Raw genomic sequence first — 18,201 nt, 5'->3', positions numbered from 1 at the left:
TTTTGCAAGGAGAAAACACTACTCATCTATATACTTAGCTATATTGTTATTATGTTTCATTGTTTTAAATCAGGGGTGGGAAACCTACAGCCTTTGGGCCATATAAGGCCAGTGAAAGTATTTGGTCTGGTGCTACCAAGGCAGCCTTGGGGCAGGGGGTGGGGAATGGATTCAAAATTCACTAAATCTAGGAGCTTTATAGGGGTGAATTAATTAACACATTCAGCCTATAAATGATGTTATAAGTATCCAAGTGACCCTTGGCATAAAAAGGTTTTTCCACTCCTGTACATTAAAAAACAAACTGTCAATAAGTAAATTGCAAAGTATAGTTTAGCTTTTTGCAATCTCAGTCCTATTTTTTTCTTCTATTAATACATATCCTTTTATTTTGCTCAGGATTCACTGGAATACAGAAGGGAATATAATCAACTTTATTTTTTTTTTTTTTAATAACCACAGAACAGAGTGTGGCAGAGAGACCAACGAGATATGCGAGCAATACAACCTGATGCAGGATATTATAATGATGTAAGTATCATTTTATCAGAATCCTAAAATAAGGCATCCTTAAGTACTTTCAACTTTGAAGGTATCCTAAGAAATTATGCTTCCTGGTGATTCACCATTCTGGTTACCAACTTAAAACTATCCCCAAAGGATTATAAAACTATGTATTGACTTTAATCCAGCAATACCACTGTATATCTATATCCCAAAGAGATTAAAAAAAAGGTGGGAGGAATGGGAGGAGGACTATTTTTTTTGTTTTTGCTAGGGTTAAGTGACTTGCCCAAGGTCACATAGCTAGGTAATTATTAAATGTTTGAGGTTGTATTTGAACTCAGGTCCTCCTGACTCCACCCTGGTGCACTATCCACTGTGCCACCTAGCAGCCCCAGAAGGACCTATTTGTACAAAAATCTTTATAGCAGCTCCTTTTGTTGAGGCATTGAATTGAAATTTTAGAGGATGTCCATCAATTGGGGAATGGCTGTACAGTAGTGGTATTTGATTATAATGGAATTTTACTATGCTATAAGAATCATGGGCATGGGAATCTCAGAAAAATCTGTGATGACACATTTAAACTAATGCAAAGTGAGCAGAACCAATAGAACATTGTACATAATAAAAGCTGTACTGTATGATAATTACCTGTGAATAACTTAGTTATTCTTAGCAAAATAGTGTTCCACTACAGTTCTAAAGGACTCATGAGGAAAAATGCTATTCACTTCCAGAGAATGACTTGATGGAATATGTATGCAGATTGAAGCATTTTATTTTTTCATGTATTTTTCTCCTTTTTAGTTTGTCTTTCAGAAATGACTAATATGGTAATATATTTTGCATGGCTGAACATGTATGATCTCTTTCAAATTGCTTACTGTTTCAGGGAGGAAAAAGGACAGGAGGGAGAGAGAACTTAGAATTCAAAATTTGTAAAAAATCAATGTTAAAAATTGTCTTTATGTGTAATTGAGAAAAAATAATTACTTAAAAAAAACAAAGCAATGTTCTTGGGGCAGCTACGTTGCTCAGTGGTTAGAGCACGGGCCCTGGAGTCAGGAGTATCCAAGTTGAAATTTGGCCTCAAACACTTAATAATTACCTAGCTATATGGCCTTGGGCAAGCCACTTAACCCCATTACCTTGACCAAAAAAAAAATGTTCTTCAAATATGTTTAAAAACGTATGGAAGATATAGTTATTCTTATCATGAATGGACCAAGTGGTGTTTCAAGGGATGTGTAAGGTGAAAATTAAATTTCATTTTCCAGAATTCTTTAGAATATGCTGGCTTTCTTGCTATTAAAAAGGAATTAAATAAGATTTAAATATTTTAGCTTTTTTTTAAAGCTAATTTTATATTATTGATGGACTTTTATACCTTAATTTTTTAACCTGTTTAGCAATAATTTGACCCTAATTCAAGAGACTGTCACATCATATAGCAGTTCTTGTAAACCTTATGCTATGTAGAAATATTTTAAGGAAAAAGAGTAAAGATTATGAGTTTTACTGTTTATTTGCTAGAGTTATATAGCTTATATTGTCCTCTACTCTTAAAGTGCTTTTTTCTTTTGTAGCTGGTTCCACCTATAGGAATGCTGAACAATCCTATGAATGCAGTAACAACTAAATTTGTTCGGACGTCTACCAATAAAGTTAAATGTCCAGTATTTGTCGTTAGGGTGAGTATTCTTTTAGGTGTTTGGGTGACTGCTCTTAATCTGGACATTCCAATTTATAAATGATTTTTTAAAAATGAGCAGCTTGATAAAACTTTAAAATGCTTCTATTTAGTTTCTTTATTGATAATTTTTAATACCTTTCTACTGAAGTTAATAATCCAGGCTAGTATTAAATTATAAGTTTGCAGATATAGCATTGTAGGCTAAAATTAATGAATTGCCTTGTTTGTGGAGAAAGGGTTATGGCTTATCCCAGGAGGGTATGGATTATTCCGGCTTCATAGCTACTTCCTGTGCATTGTAGGATATAGATTCTTTTCTGACCTTTTTCTTGATGTTGGTATGAGATGTATGAGTCAGCTGCTGTTAACTTATTTTATTTATTTATTATTTTTTTTTTATTTTGCAAGGCAAATGGGGTTAAGTGGCTTGCCCAAGGCCACACAGGTAATTAGTAAGTGTCTGAGACCGGATTTGAACCCAGGTACTCCTGACTCCAAGGCCAGTGCTTTATCCACTGCTCCACCTAGCCGCCCCCTGCTGTTAACTTATTTTAATAGACCTCAGATTTGCCTTCATATGCATGTTACTTATTTGGCTAAGGGATACCTGGCAGTATTGACTATGTGATATGGTTGTGAACCTTGGAGTATGTGAGGAAAATGTCTCCCCATATGAAAAGTAACACAAAAAGCTTAGTTATGCTGAAGGATTTCTTTGATATGTTGATTTTTGTCTGCAAAAAGGAAAGGAAGAGCATTCATTTATTTGTGTTATATTGTGTAACCTAATACTTTGAGAGATTAACCAGCAAAAGGAAGGGACAGAAATGGAGTGAGTGCTTTTCAATATTAATGATTAGTTAGCAATAAAATGAAACAGGCATTGCAAGAATCAGAACTATTCATGAGAAAAAAGAATAGACAACAGTAAGAATAATGCTATTTAAGGAAAAAAATGGAAAACTAAATAATAAATAGGCTGAAGTGGATTAATTTTAGGACATACAATCCTATATATTTTACTATTTTTGAAGAGGTAATAGGAAAAAATACTCAATTGAAAAATTCTACTCTCAGGTATCATTTAATATTGGGTCAGGGTACCCTATGTCTGATATGTTTCAGAGGTAAAAGGAAAAATAACTTGTGGTGATAAAATGGTTAAATTTAAGATGCATAAATTATTTTGCTATTCTTGAAAATCTCACCTCCTTACTGTGCTGGATAATAATTTAGTTGTTCTAGTCACCATAACTATTGTTTTAAACCAAGGCAGGTTGTTATACTACTAATCTAGTATTACTACACTTGAATACCTATTGAAGAGGTTTTGCCAGAAATTATATATTTGGCTAAATTTTGAGTGAAAACATAAATTAATATGATTTATAATTTTATTGTAATAAACCAACACTATTTCATAATGTATGTTTTTTTAATGTTTCTTCCCAAAACTGGGTTACTACTAGTTCTAGAAAATTAAGTTTTCTTAGAGTTCTTGAATTTTGTGGTTGGCCATATAAGAACAAGCTGTAAAGATAATTTTTGTATTAATTTCTTTCATGAGATGGTCTTTATTGATTCTCATATATATATATTGCATAAGTTTATTGTGTAATTTGTAAAAATATAATCTATATCCTGTTTGTAGATATGCATTGTACAAGTGATTTTAAATATAACGTGAAACTCATTTTTAGTATATTTCACTGAATGTTTTAAGTGAATAGACTAAAGCAATATTGGTTAACATAATTTCAAATAACTGCAGTGCGAAGTATTTTTAAGCAAAAGCCAAGGTTTTCTATTTTTATCTTTTACTTGGGAAGAATGTAAAGATGTTTAAACTTTAATCATGAAACAGCAAATTTCTGGGGAAGTTTTGACTTTTTTTAACCCATTTCTTTTTTTTTTTTCTTCCCCTTCCCCAGTGGACTCCTGAAGGTAGACGGTTGGTTACTGGGGCTTCTAGTGGAGAGTTTACCCTATGGAATGGACTCACTTTCAATTTTGAAACAATATTACAGGTAACTGTATTGATCAGAAGGCGGTCCTTGGACTATAAAGAATGCAAAGTGTACTCATTTTACATAATTTTAGAACGTAGACCAAGATTAAACACTGCTGTAACACAGAATCACAGTATGTGCTCCTTTAGGTTTTGTAGATCAGGTAACTTTGGAAGAAGTAGTATCTAATAAGTTTTTTGTGATTCCACAGGCTCACGATAGCCCAGTGAGGGCCATGACCTGGTCACACAATGACATGTGGATGCTGACGGCAGACCACGGGGGATATGTGAAATATTGGCAGTCCAACATGAACAACGTCAAGATGTTCCAGGCACATAAGGAGGCGATTAGAGAGGCCAGGTTTATACACAATATACCATTTTCTGTAGTTCCTATTGTCATGGTTAGACTGATCTCTAATTGTATGCTGGGTGCAGAGATGCATGGGCTCTGTCAGATTCTGGGAAACTTTGTGCACCGTAGAAAAAGAATATTTTCCTTTGTTTTCACATACTCAACATTTTGCTGGCACCTTTCTGAAGTAGTATTGTCCCAGTATCCACCTCTGCAATATGTTAGAGATGTATTGTCTGCCGCATTTTGCACTGGTATTCTTTTCTTCATATTTATGGTTTACAATGTATTTAAGTTATTCCTTTTTGATGCTCATTGTGTAAGACAAGAATATTTCATTCTAAATAAAGAATTCAGACTTTAATAATCAAAATGAATAAAATATAAAAGCCTGCAGAAATAAAACACCTACATAGTTCTCAACAAATGCAAGAAAAAGGCTTAGGTGAAGAACTGGTTGGCTTGGTTATTCCAAGACTTCAGATAAGAAGTTTTAGTACTAAAAATCCTCACTGATAAACTCTCTGGTTGTGGAAAACATTAAAGGATTAATGAATGGGTTCTTCAAGGTTTGAAATTGTAAGCAAGCAAATCATGACAAGAAGATTGTAGGACATTTCTCCTGATTCACTGTTGATATATCAGTAATGAAAGTGTATTTTTTTTAAAGTAGAGTTTAAAATGATATTTTCAGCAAGCTGTTAAATATAATCTTTCAGTATGTACAGTAAAACTGAAGAAATGTTTCATATTTGAATCTGAAGAATTGCTGCAGCCTCAGAATAAAGTTATGCAGCATTCCTTTAGGTTGGTGTGGCCCTTGTGTGATAGAAGGTTGACATTGTTACAAAAACATCACCCACGGCAATCACTCTTTTTTCCTTTTGTGTCTTATGGAGTAGTCAGATAAATGTACCTGTGCTTAATTGTCTGGTTTAGTGTCATCCATACACTGAATTGCCACATCAGTCCTCCTTAGTTAAAACAGTGATACTTTTGAAATAAATTAGGGAAATTTGGTAAACTTTAATCGCACTGAAAAGGAAGTGACTGCCTTTCATTTGCAGAAGTTAGTTGGGCTTTAATCACAATTCCTTTCTCCTTTTAGAAACACCATAGGAAGCAACCTCTATAGGATTTTCTAAGAAAGAGATGGGGAACTTCTTCATACAGACATTTTCAAATGAATTAGAAACATTTTACATAGGACTCTTTAGCAAACACTATACAACTGTCTTCCTACTTCAACTTATATTTTTTTCCATAAAAACATACTGAGCATTGTTATTATTACATATTTCACAGTGGCATGTTTTCAGAAATATTGCCAAACTATATAATTAATTTAGTTCAGCTTGTTCTTGTGTCTTTTTGTATCTTACCTCCAATCCCTCCTCTTGCTCTCCCATCTTCCCCACTCCCTTGTTTTTTTGCTGGCACCAATGGACAAAGCTATATTTTGGGAACATGCAAAATTAGTTTTAAAAGAGTAAATTGTTAGGCCACTTTTTAAAATAAATTCTCAGAATAGAGGATTGAATACTAGGAAGCAGGAATAAATACTCCGCTGAATTCATCTTTTGTTAAGATGTGCCTTTCAGCTGGAACCCTTCTCTAACGGCACCATTATTGGCTACTTTCCTTTCATCCTGTTAATAACACCATACAGTATTTTATTTTGCCCTGTCTGAGAAGCACAGATAATCTGTTAAATGCTGACTTCTTTCCCCTGCTGTGTGTCTTCATGTAACAGTTTCTCACCCACGGATAATAAATTTGCTACATGCTCTGATGACGGAACTGTTAGAATCTGGGACTTTCTACGTTGCCATGAGGAAAGAATTCTTCGAGGTATGTGTATCAACAGTACTGATTGGAATTATTTAAATAGGGAAGACACTTCTAGCTAAGTAATCACACTACAACAGTACCAACTCTTCTCCATTCTACCTTTAAACTCTTAGGTATAATCTTTAAGGGAAGCAGAACTTTGAGTAGTACACAATTTTTTTAAAGTCCCACTTTTCAGATTTCCAGTATTTTTTTTTCCTTAAAGTTAGTTTGGTCATGGAGTTGGGTACAAATATATTTTCACATTAGTTGCCGTTAAATATACCTCTTATGAAGGGGATCTGATTACTTCCTGTTTCTTACATTGGGTGCCATTTTTATTAATAAACACTGAATATCAACATGCTGATGATGACATTTTATTCTGATTGTTCACATTCTCATGGCAATAACTCTTCTAGAAATATTCTCACAAATTTTATTGCTTGACAAATTTTATGTTCCATTAACTACACTTTTCTGTATTGATGCATAAATTAAAGCAATTAGTTTTCCATGCACCACATTTGGGCCACATATTCTTCAACTTTGCTTAATAGTCACTCATAAGTTATGTAGAACACTCTCGAAACTATCATTTTTTGGTATTTTAACACTACTGTATGAATTTTTTATTTCTGAAACCCCCTAATGCTTGGTCAGCCTTTATAGTGACCAAAGGGGATGGGGCAACATTATTATTAAAAATGAAATCTTTTTCACTGCATTGTATATGTTGTAATAGATAGCTCTGCACATTTACACACAGATACTCAAACTGGATCATATAAGCTGTATCTTGTACTAGTTGGTTATAATTCTGGTCCAGAAGTTTTATTTTTTTATGAATATGGCCTGAACAACTTATACTGTTTTAATCATGGTCAATAAAATGCACTTTTTACTATAAGTTTAAAATCATGGATAAATAAAAAAAGACTGGGCTAACAGAAATTGGTGTTCAAGATTTTCATTTCTGTTCATGGTTAATTTAATGTAATTAATTCCCTTGTGAACAGTTAAAAGAGGTCCAGCAATTTCTTTTGTGAATTGCCTTATACAGTTCAGACAAGGAAATATTGTTACTTTTTAATCACTAAAATTGTTAGATTTTACTTTATATTTACCGAACAATAATTCCATACTAGAATAAGAAAAATATCTTCAATTTGCATATTGTTTATACACTATTATGATTATGTAATTATTAAATTTTTCAGCAAAAATAATTTTAGACATCATATTTAAAGCATGTATTTATTTTGGCCTATATATTGTGACTTGTTCAAAGTCACTGAAGTATTTCCTGACTGTTAATGGTACAAGTATGCTGCATTTGGATTTGGAAAACCTCAGTTCAATTCCCAGCTTTGCTGTTTAACTAAACTGTTACCTTGAACAAATCACTTCTTTTCTTTGTTTCATCGTCTCAAAAATGATAATGTTTGTCCTTCATTTTCAAAGAAGACTATGGCATTAGGGAGGTGATGTCATGACAAGCACATGCATTGGATTTGAGTGAGGCAATTCTGTGCTAGGTCACCAGCCTCACCTTCTCCTTCAGAATCATCTGGGTTCAGTGACCAAATATGAATCAGGATGATTGGTGATGACCCTGGATGCAAGGCAATCAGCATTAAGTGACTTGCCCATGATCCCACAGCTAGTAAGAATTACTGTCTGAAGCCAGTTTCGAACTCCTGCCCTCCTGATTCTAAGACCAGTGCTCTATCCACTGTGCCACCTAGCTGCCCCTCTCTAAAATTAAGGAATTGAATGGAAGCCTCTGAGATCCTTTTGAGCTCTAAATCTAAGATTCCCAAATCTTACTCAAACATTTTTTTTCTATTCTGTTCTATTTTCTTTGTCAGTAGTGCTCTTAATTCTTAATTTTAAGTACATATGTTAAATGAAAGAGTTTTTTTCTTTAGTGATAGATCAAAATGGAAATAACTTTTGAGTGAAAGTTGAATATAAAACTAGATTTGTTTTAACTGTGGACTAGAATAGCAGATGAGAATAATGTACATTTTTTGGTCTGTACCTGTGAACCTCATCGTTGGAGGGAATGATCCATAGATAATCCTTCATAAATGCAGATCAGCAACTAATCTATAAATTATAATCTTAAAAAAGTTGCTTCTGGTCCTGAGAGTATAAGGACCCAGGAAATATATCAGGTAAAACTTGAACTTGAGTCTTTTTGACTCCAACCTGGTATCCTAAATATTATTCCATGCTGCCCTTAATAGAAATATATATATATATATATATATATATGTATATAAATTTTTTTTCCTAAAGAAGATGGGCTACTGTGATCTCCTCTTCATCCAATGTCTCCAGTTGATTTTTCTCCCTATTTGACTCATAATGTAAGCTCTGATAGAGGAGGCTATGAATGTTATCTTGAAATAATACTGTTAAGTTTTTCTTTTCTTTCTTTCATCCCTTAATTTCCAACTTCTATTATGAACATTTAAAAATTGATTAAAAGCCAAAACTAATCTGAAGAGATTTTCCTGTTAGTATTATGATTTGCACTTTTATTTCTGGTAGATTATATAATGTATGATGAAATCAGGTGTAAGGGTAACCAACTACAAAGGTTTGGGAAATCACATTTTTGCTTTGATAGTGTCCCAAGTAGCCTATGCTGGTTTTATAATAATAGCTTCTATATATTTTAATAACATTCTTATCTTTTATTTTCATGATTATAGTTCCAAGCTTCAGATTTGTAGGGGCTCTGAACTACAGACATTGACAATCATTGGGACACATGGTTTCATGTTGATTATTATTTTTTTTTTTGGTGCCCTTTTTGAATTTCTTTGTGCTGAAGTGAAAGAAAAACAAATTATTGAGGAGAGACTCTTTAATATTTTTCACACCCTTGTATTAATCTAGGCCTCTAAGGAAGAAAATAATACAATTTCTAATATATTATTGCCTAGGTTGATCCCTATGTAGGCAAAAACTGATTTAAAAAAAAAGAAAAATTTGTTGAACAATCTCTTTTACTAAATAGTACATTATATCATAAACCAATTCACTGCCCACAATCCATGCAAATCCTTTTCATTTAATACACATTTATTGTTATGTTTAAAATACTACTGAGGAGAAAATGATTAAATAATTGTTTACCCTGAGAAGTAACTATTTTGAAAATTTGCCTGTTACTCAGTTATGTATTTGATGCTAACCTAAGCAGACCCTTAGTTTAGTAACTTAAATTCAGAATTTTCTTCAGCAAAATAGTTACTAGGATTCTGCTATCTATTAATTGCTCTGTGAAATTCAAGGTAATTAGTAAGACAACCCTTGTCTACAGTGAGCTTTCAATAGTCTAGCAAAGGTAAATAGTACATAGCTAGTACTTTTATGATAATTGCCTTGTGAGTGGTTACAGACATGATGTACAGGTGTAGTTGTCAACCCTTAAACCATCAGATTTTTCTGAGATGAACAGTAAAAAGAACAGAAGAAACAATATGGAATCTTCAGCAAATTCTGAATTATCTATAAATTAGAAAGTTCTTATTCTTGGATACTTTTTGAATATGAATAACAGACTTGTTAAAAAAACATCGTAAGACTCATATTTAAAGTATTTGGCATAACAAATAGAATAAGATCATTTGCTTTATGAACTGACTTATATGGCTCATTAGTGAATAGTAAATATTTGTTGTTAAATTAAGTCTAAAATAGTTATTTCAGTAGAAAGCCATGTTTTATATTCTTTTCATTTTATATTTATGAGAAATTTAGGAAGAAATTTGAAAGATTATTTTTTCTTACCAAACTAAGCTTACAATATTTCTTCCTTGAACACTTTCAGATAAAGTCATATTAAAACTGTTGTTTATTCCATGATAAACTTCAATTCCTATCTCATTTTTAGATTTAACAGTCTTAGTGCCAAGGTATTGACGTATATTTTGGCTTATATTTTAAGTGAGATTATAATAACATTGGAAATTGCTAAACCCTAAAATTTATTAATAATATTTTGTGACCTCATCATGTGCAGATTTTTTGTATCTAATAATAGTCCTCAAAGCTTATTTTTCACTGTAGTTTTACAGAAGAGGAATTAATAAACCCCTATCCATATGTGAAACCTATAAGAATTATTATTGGTATCTTTCTGCTTTGATATAAATAGATGCTTCTAATATATTTGAAAAGTTTTCTTAAATACATTTAAGGTACCTTCCCATATATCTTTAAAATTCATTGATAACATTTTTATGTGTTTTGTGAAAAAAAAATTAAGCTCCTATCCAGATCACTGAAATAATTTGTATGTTCAGAAGTAATCAGATTTCATTTTATTATGGCATTTACTGTTTTATAATTTGTTTCACTAACAGTGAAAGAAAATACACTTTGGAGAGGAGGGAATATTGTTAATCTTTTGACATTTTCTTTTGGCTGTCACATTTTTCTTTGCCAAATAAACAAAGTAGGGAATTTTGCATTTCTTCCTTTTTCTTACAATAAAAATGTTCAATATTTTGTTCTTTCATATTTCTTAAAATACATAATTATCTTTTGAAGTTTCTCTTGTATGCATAAAAACTAGACCACCAAAGCACATTTTATTTAACTCAGCCATTCTTGCCCTTGTGTGACCTGCTTAAAAGGCATTCTAATTTTAAATGTTAGAACTAAAAAACATTTAGCAATGACTGCAATGATAAAACTTACCTGTTATTTCAATGTGAAATAAAGTAACTGACATTTAGGGGAATAACTGGTAGATTTTGGGTAATTCATTTTAAAATAAATCCTCTTTCTTAGAACATTTCAGAAAAATAGAATATCGCATTACCTAAAGCTGTCCTGAAGGAAATACTATCTTTTTTCTCCGTAATTGCAGCCAGAAAAATTTTTTTAGTTAATTTTTTAAAAGGTCACCTAAATTGTAAACTTGGGCATTTTGCCATTGTTGTCATTTGTGTAGTTTTGGAGTGTTTTATGTGCTGATTAATTCTGTAAATTTCTTTGATACTTTGTGGTCCCTTGGTTTTTCCAGGGAATGTTTTGGAAAATATTAGTGCAACCTAAACATATTCTCTGGTGAGTTATAATTTGATGGAGATATGGCTGACTATGCCCTGTCTCTTTTCTACCTTGCAAACTTCTTTTTCTGTCATTATAAATTTACACAAAAGGTGGAACTCTCCTTTTGAGCCCCTTTCATCAACCAGTCTACTGTTTTTGCTGGATTCAATTCAGTTTAGTAAATAGTATCTATTGTATGAATTACAGTCTACTTGGGGCACACTACAATTATCTGAAGTTACTTGAATTATTTATGTAATGTGTCTTTCTTTTTTCCTGGCTTCCTTTTCATGATTATGGAGTGATATATTTAAAGACCTATCCCTTACTAATGTATTCACAATTATCTTGATTTCCTTTTCTAATTTATTTTCAGTATTGCATCTGGGAGCTCCTACTTTTTTGTCATGTAGCAGATGTTCACATCTCTAGGTATACTGTTTAATAGGTAATTTGGAGTATAGTAGAGAGCTTAGCTTTGAAGCCAGAAAAATCTGGGTTTGAGTTCCACCTTTGATTCTTACATTCTATTTGATCTGGGCCAGTTTCTTAACAGTTTTCTGGGCATGTCTAAGAGTCTAAATTGCCAAATATTTTGTGCTGCATTAGTATGTACCTGGATTTCACTGTACTTAATGAAATCACAGGTTCATTCCCAATCTCTATGCACCTTAGAATTCAGTTTGGCAGGTGTAATAGGTCAAGTGATCTTGGAACCCATGTGTAATCTTTGAGGCATAAAAGAAAACACAAGTGATGCTGGAAGACTGGACATGAAATTCTAACATTTCAAAAGAAGGTGAAAAGATGGCTTCTGCAATCTGATGAGCAAGAGAGATTTCTGTCATTAAACAGGATGATTTAGGTATAACTTGGAAGAGAAGAGAACTTTAGTATATAGATTTGGGTTTACTAGGTAAATAAAGTGAATCCCATCACACAATATTTATTTAACATTTCTTATATGCTAAGCATTAAGACTATCTGGACAAAAAAACTTGAACAGTCCTTAACCTCAAATTGCTCAGATTCTGTAGAAAAAGACTATATTAATACATTTACAGAACAAATTGATGCAAAATAAATTCTCCAGTTTATATGTTTTACTATTTATTTAATTGTTTTACTATTTGAACTGAGAGCTTTTAAAGATTGTGAAAGGTAACATAAAAATGGAAAACATTCTTGGCTTAGTGGGGATAGCCTTTGAAAAGGCAAAGAAGTGAAATATGCAGTGTTTATGCTGTGTCACATATAAGGAATAACAAGAAGGTAGATTTGGCTAAACCATATTGTACATGTAATGTGGAGGGTGTGGAAAGTAAGGTGTAAGAAGAAAAAAGGAGATTAGAATCAGGTTATGAGGGAATGCTAGACATACTTGTATTTGATTTTAGAGTTAATTGGGAAGCACTAAAGTTTATTGAATCTTGATGCCAGAGTTGTGCTTTTTATTATTTTACTTTGACAGATTGAGTGGAGAAAATGGATTGGGAGCTGGGGTGATTCTCATGCAGAGAGACTAATTAATTACAAGACACCCAAGTAATCTAGGAAAAGGAGCAGAAAGAGCCTAAACAAGGATCATGTTCTCTCATGTGAGAGAAAGAGGCAGCTAGGGAGAGCTTGTGAAAGTTAGATTTAAGAAATGACCAAATACCTAGATGAGAGAGTGAGAGGATGCAAAAAAAATTAAGGTCGTGAAACTAGGTAACTAGAGGAAAAGTAAAATAGGCAAGTTACAAAAATAGGTAATTTCAAGGGGAGGGGTAATGAGTTTAATTTTGAGCATGGTGATTTGAATTTAATAAAAGTACTTAACCAAGCCTTATTAATACCCTAGTAGCCTGAAATATTTCCTGAATAATATAGCCATAGCTGTTTTAACTATCCCAAGACTGCCAGAAAGGAGATTTTTAACTGTTCTATTGATTTCAATTTAATTCTGTTAAAAATATTTATCCACATATCAAATAAGTTGTAGAAGATTAACTTTCAAAAATTTATGGATAGTATATATACCTGACAAAATCAGTTTGGAGTTAAGAGCAGGGTTCTTAATCTAGAATCTGTGAACTTTAAAATATCAAGTTTGATATGGACTTATAATTGGTTTCCTTTGTAGTCATATCCCTTATTTTATTTTTACTTTTTGTATGGGTTAGTGGAGTTAAGTGACTTGTCCAAGGTCATACAGCTAGTAAGGATCAAGTGAGGCAAGATTTGAATTCACATCCTCCTGACCCCAGGGCCTGAATTTTATGCACTGCACCAGCTAGCTGCTCCCAAGTCCTTTTTTGTATACATTTAAAAATTCTGTAAAGGGGTCAAAAGGGCTCATCATGTTTCCAGAAAGGTCCATGACTCAAAAGCGTTAACATTGGTCCTAGAACAAGTTGAAATTATATTGTCATAGTCTACCCTTGCTTTAAAAAAAAAAGTACTATCTTAGCTTTCATGAGACTTGACTTTTAATGAAAAAGAAATAAGCCCAGCCAAAAAAACCCCAAATTGTTAATTAATCCCCCTCATATTAAGCAAACAATGTGACAGGAAAGCAAAACAAGCTAATGTGATCTTGGGCAGAAATGTGATTGAAATCCCACTGAACTTTATTGTAGTGCCATATATATCTTATTCCTGTTTGCCTGTTTTGGAATATTACCTTGGTTTATATTTAGAGATAGAAAGCTAGGAATATGAAAGTGGATACAGAGTTTTCATATAAATATTAATTGAAACATTTCCTGGGGAAATTGTTTAACTTTCTATAGGGGTGTGTGTGTGGTGTGTGTGTATATATATTTAACAGGGTTATTATGGGGGAATGGGATAAAATTCATGTTCTATAGGATCAAAAGTTACTACTACATGAAACAGACTGGATATGCCTCATGGGATTGAGTTTGCTAACTTTTGTACCACTCTATTTTTGTTGGGTGCTGAGGCTCATTAAGATCCTCAAATAAAAAATGTAGCTTCAGAACAGTATCAACCCTTTGAACAGAGTAATCTTTATTGAAAGAAATCCAATAATATGTTAGTTTTTTATAGTACTTTTTTCAGTTACATTTTCTGTAGTTTTAGTTTATTTCAAATTTGTTATGCATCATTTTCCTTTTAATTTAGCCTCTTTAATTTTTTATCCTCCAAGTTCTTTGCACATATATTGCTATTACCTTTTTCTCTTATTTTTTGTTTTCTCTCCCCCCAATAAAATTCCCAGTATTTCATCATCTTTTCTGGATTTTTGACATATTTATATGAATTATTTTTTCCTTTTGAAATCTGTTTCCTTCATTTTGAAAATGTGTAAGGTGGTATTTACCTTTTAGTACTGCTATATTTTAATTTTAGTAATTAAAACACTTTTTTAAAACTTTTTGCAGGGCAGTGGGGTTAAGTGACATGCTGAAGGCCACACAGCTAGGTAATTATTAAGGGTCTGAGGTCGGATTTGAACTCAGGTCCTCCTCACTCCAGGGCCAGTGCTCTATCTGCTGCATTACCTAACTGTCCTATTAAAATATGTTTAAGTGATACATTGTTTAGTTTTAATAGGCAATCAGAATCCAGATAACAGATTCATTTTAAAGACTGCAGTGGGGTGGCTAGGTGGCTCATTGAATAGAGCACTAGCCCTGGAGTCAGGAGGACGACCTCAGACCCTTAATAATTACCTAGCTGTGTGGCCTTGGACAAACCACTTAACCCCGTTGGCTTGCAAAAACTAAAAAAACAAAAAAAACTGCAGTGAAATTGACAATAAACTTGTATAGATGTCAACTGCTTGTCAGTTCCTTAGACTATACTTCATCTAATTGTTACTTTTGTTTATTTGAGTATTTTTGTTAAATTCTTGTTAATGTGTTACCTTTACTTTTAAGTCAACATTCAGTGTACCTTAAAGAGTTCTACCTCATTTCTTTGCTAGTTTGTATAGATTCATGAAAATTTTTCCACTTTTCTATTTACAGAACTGTGACCCTTTTGTTCAAGTTAATAATCCTTTCTTTTGAGATTTATTCAGAAAAGTGGGATTATTGGTTTGCATGGTACAGTTTTATGTCTTTAACTTGAAAAATTCATTTAAAATGCTCCATTTAAAAATTAGGAACTGTTAGTCTTCTAGAACCCAGTTTTAAATCTACTGGCCATTTAGCATACAGACTTATAGTCTTATTGTACTGTTCAATCAAGTACAACTACTTATAATAATATTTCTTGGTAAGTATATGTATACTTAAAATATATATGTGTATATATATATATATTTAATTTAAGCTACATTATTTAGAATTTAAAGACATTTGTAGAATTGGGGTTAGGAATTATTAAATGGGATACTTGTTACCCAGGTGCTAAGTCAAAAGATTGACCTTATCAAATAGTTTTATTTCATAGAATGGTACAAAAGTATCTTTGTTAAATTAAATTTGTCCAATATTAGCTATAGATTTCACTGAAAATTGTTTCCATATCCTTTAGTAAAAGTTAAAAGGGCAAATGAAGGCTTCAGTAACCTTAAAGCATCCTCTAATGCTCTAAAGGGATGCTCTAATATTTCCCTCTTAGGTCGGAGATTGTTTCCTGGTCCAATAAATTAAAGTGAAATGATTTTCCTGTCAGAGTCAGTATTTGTTGGAGATGGAACTTGAACCTAGTGCTATTTATATGATACGTCTCAGGTGACAACATAAATCTAAAGAAATCACTCAGCTTGGTGTTCAGTCCAGTCAGTGTTTACACAGGCATAATTGAGATGCCATGAAACTGGTCAATTGTTTCATCTGAAGTTGTGGACTAGAGTCCCAGTTCTTTCATAAAACTACCAAGGCATATCTTCCTGTAAAACTTTCTATGAGGCATGCCTCAAAGTCCTCAAGAGGAAGACAACTAAGGGATCTGATTAACTCATAATCAAATCATGAGTAATTTGAGGTTTGACTAATTAGGAAAGAGACTAGAGATTCAGTTCATTTTTGATTACTCAAATTATAAGCTCCTTGGGGGCAGGGGCTACATAGATTATATTTATAAAGCAGCTAACATAGCCCTTGTTACTAAATATATATTTCTAAGTATTTTGTGGTATTGAGATCCAATTTTTGGTTTTTTAATATCACATAACCTCATTGGTGTTATTCTTAAAATGTTCTAAAATTTAGGACTTAAAGTACAAATTACTTATCGTTAAACATCCTTTAAATATAAACTCAGTGAAGTATTTGGCCCAATTTTCTGGAAGGAGGACCAATAATGTTAGCTTAAAATTAATAAAACTGAATTTAACTTTATAATTTCATCTTAACATTTTTTTCTTAATTTTGAAATGGACAACCTAGTAGTACAACTTTTTCAACTTTTTTCCCTCACATCAGGAGACATCTGAAGGAAAAGTACATTGAAAATTCAACTGAGAAATCTTATCGAAACCACTGTACTTAAGTACCCTTGCAGTGGCAGACATTTGTTTGGTTTAGTTAGGTTTTTGGAAGGGACTACACTTATTTGCCGGTTCAGAGTCAGAGTTTTAAGGACAACTTAAATTTTTGAAGCATAGAATACAGTACTTTTTCTATGTTCTGTACAAGTTTCTCATGTTAGGACTTGTGGCACTGAATTATAGTTAGAATCTATGGTAAGTTCTTGATGCAAAGAATAATATTCAATTTAAACACTGATTGTAAGAGTTATAAGCAAAGCTAGTTGAGAATGTACCCTCTTATGGTTTTATTAATCCAATAAAACATGAAATCAAATTACATTATACCTTTATACCTTTAATTCTTTTTATTTACTTACATTATCTCCTCTTAATCTGTGTAGCTGTGTGTAAGGCTAAGATTTCCTAAATTCTAATATGTTTTTTAAATTTTATTTATTTAAGGCAATGGGGTTAAAGTGACTTGCCCAAGGTCACATAGCCAGGCAATTATTAATTGTCTGAGACTGCATTTGAACTCGGGTCCTCCTAACTCCAGGGCTGGTGCTCTATCCACTGTGCCACCTAGCTGCTCCCCCCCCCAATTTCTAATATTAACTTCATTATCAACTTCATATTAAAGTAAGTTGTTTAAAAACACATAAGACATTTGCTTTGCAGACATTGTAAAATTGGTTACTAGTATTATAAATGGTGGACAACTTCCTTTCTGAATCTTGTCCGAGCCCAACCTAATTCAAATTTCTTATTAATGAAGAAGATACAATTTTCCTAAGAAGTAAGTAGTGGAGAGAGGTCGGATTAGGTTGTGTTACATATTTTTTGATTTTTCAGGTTTAAACTTTACCAAATGGATGACTGATTCTTATTATTCAAAAATTATTTTTAAAGAACTTGTACTAGATTTTTAAGACTATTTTTGTTAAGTCTGGAAGTATTTTTAACTCTTTTGGTTGGGTTAAAGACTTAAGACTCCTAGAAACTTTCAGTTTAAAATTTTTATTTTAGATAAGATACTCATAGTTGATATATTTTGTTTTTAAAAGCCTGAGACAAGTTCCTGCAGGTTTAGTTCTATAATAGATGTCTTACTTTGTAGGCACTTGCTCTTTGGAACATATGTTAAGTTTCCTTATATGTGATTTGCACTTCTAAAATAAGTACCTGTAAAAGTTTGTTCACTTCTTATCTTTTATACATATTTTCTCATCATAGTTTCCTAAAATTTTGTAGTACTTAATGTAACTACTATCGTTAAAAGTGTTATTCTTACCTTCATTTTC

At 32.4% G+C, this 18,201-nt stretch overlaps 1 protein-coding gene across 2 annotated transcripts in view; it reads left to right on the top strand.

The window, feature by feature from the left end:
• LOC141507349 (pre-mRNA 3' end processing protein WDR33-like) overlaps positions 1-18,146 on the top strand; it is a 59,427-nt gene extending 41,281 nt beyond the window's left edge. Inside the window, exons 3-7 of one of the 2 annotated variants that reach the window (XM_074214919.1) lie at positions 463-531; positions 2,094-2,198; positions 4,132-4,227; positions 4,421-4,572; positions 6,320-18,146. In XM_074214919.1, the coding sequence (XP_074071020.1) occupies positions 463-531; positions 2,094-2,198; positions 4,132-4,227; positions 4,421-4,572; positions 6,320-6,476 (579 nt within the window). In that variant the 3' untranslated portion in view covers positions 6,477-18,146. Of the gene's footprint in view, positions 1-462; positions 532-2,093; positions 2,199-4,131; positions 4,228-4,420 lie in introns of both variants that reach the window. The other variant, XM_074214918.1, reaches the window with a different exon arrangement.
• The last annotated feature ends 55 nt before the right edge of the window (positions 18,147-18,201 follow it).

Source organism: Macrotis lagotis, chromosome 1 (genome assembly GCF_037893015.1).
Source record: "Macrotis lagotis isolate mMagLag1 chromosome 1, bilby.v1.9.chrom.fasta, whole genome shotgun sequence".
Lineage (NCBI taxonomy): Eukaryota > Metazoa > Chordata > Mammalia > Peramelemorphia > Peramelidae > Macrotis > Macrotis lagotis.
Note: the sequence above shows the minus strand (reverse complement) of the source record. Positions and strands in the feature narration are given on the sequence as shown.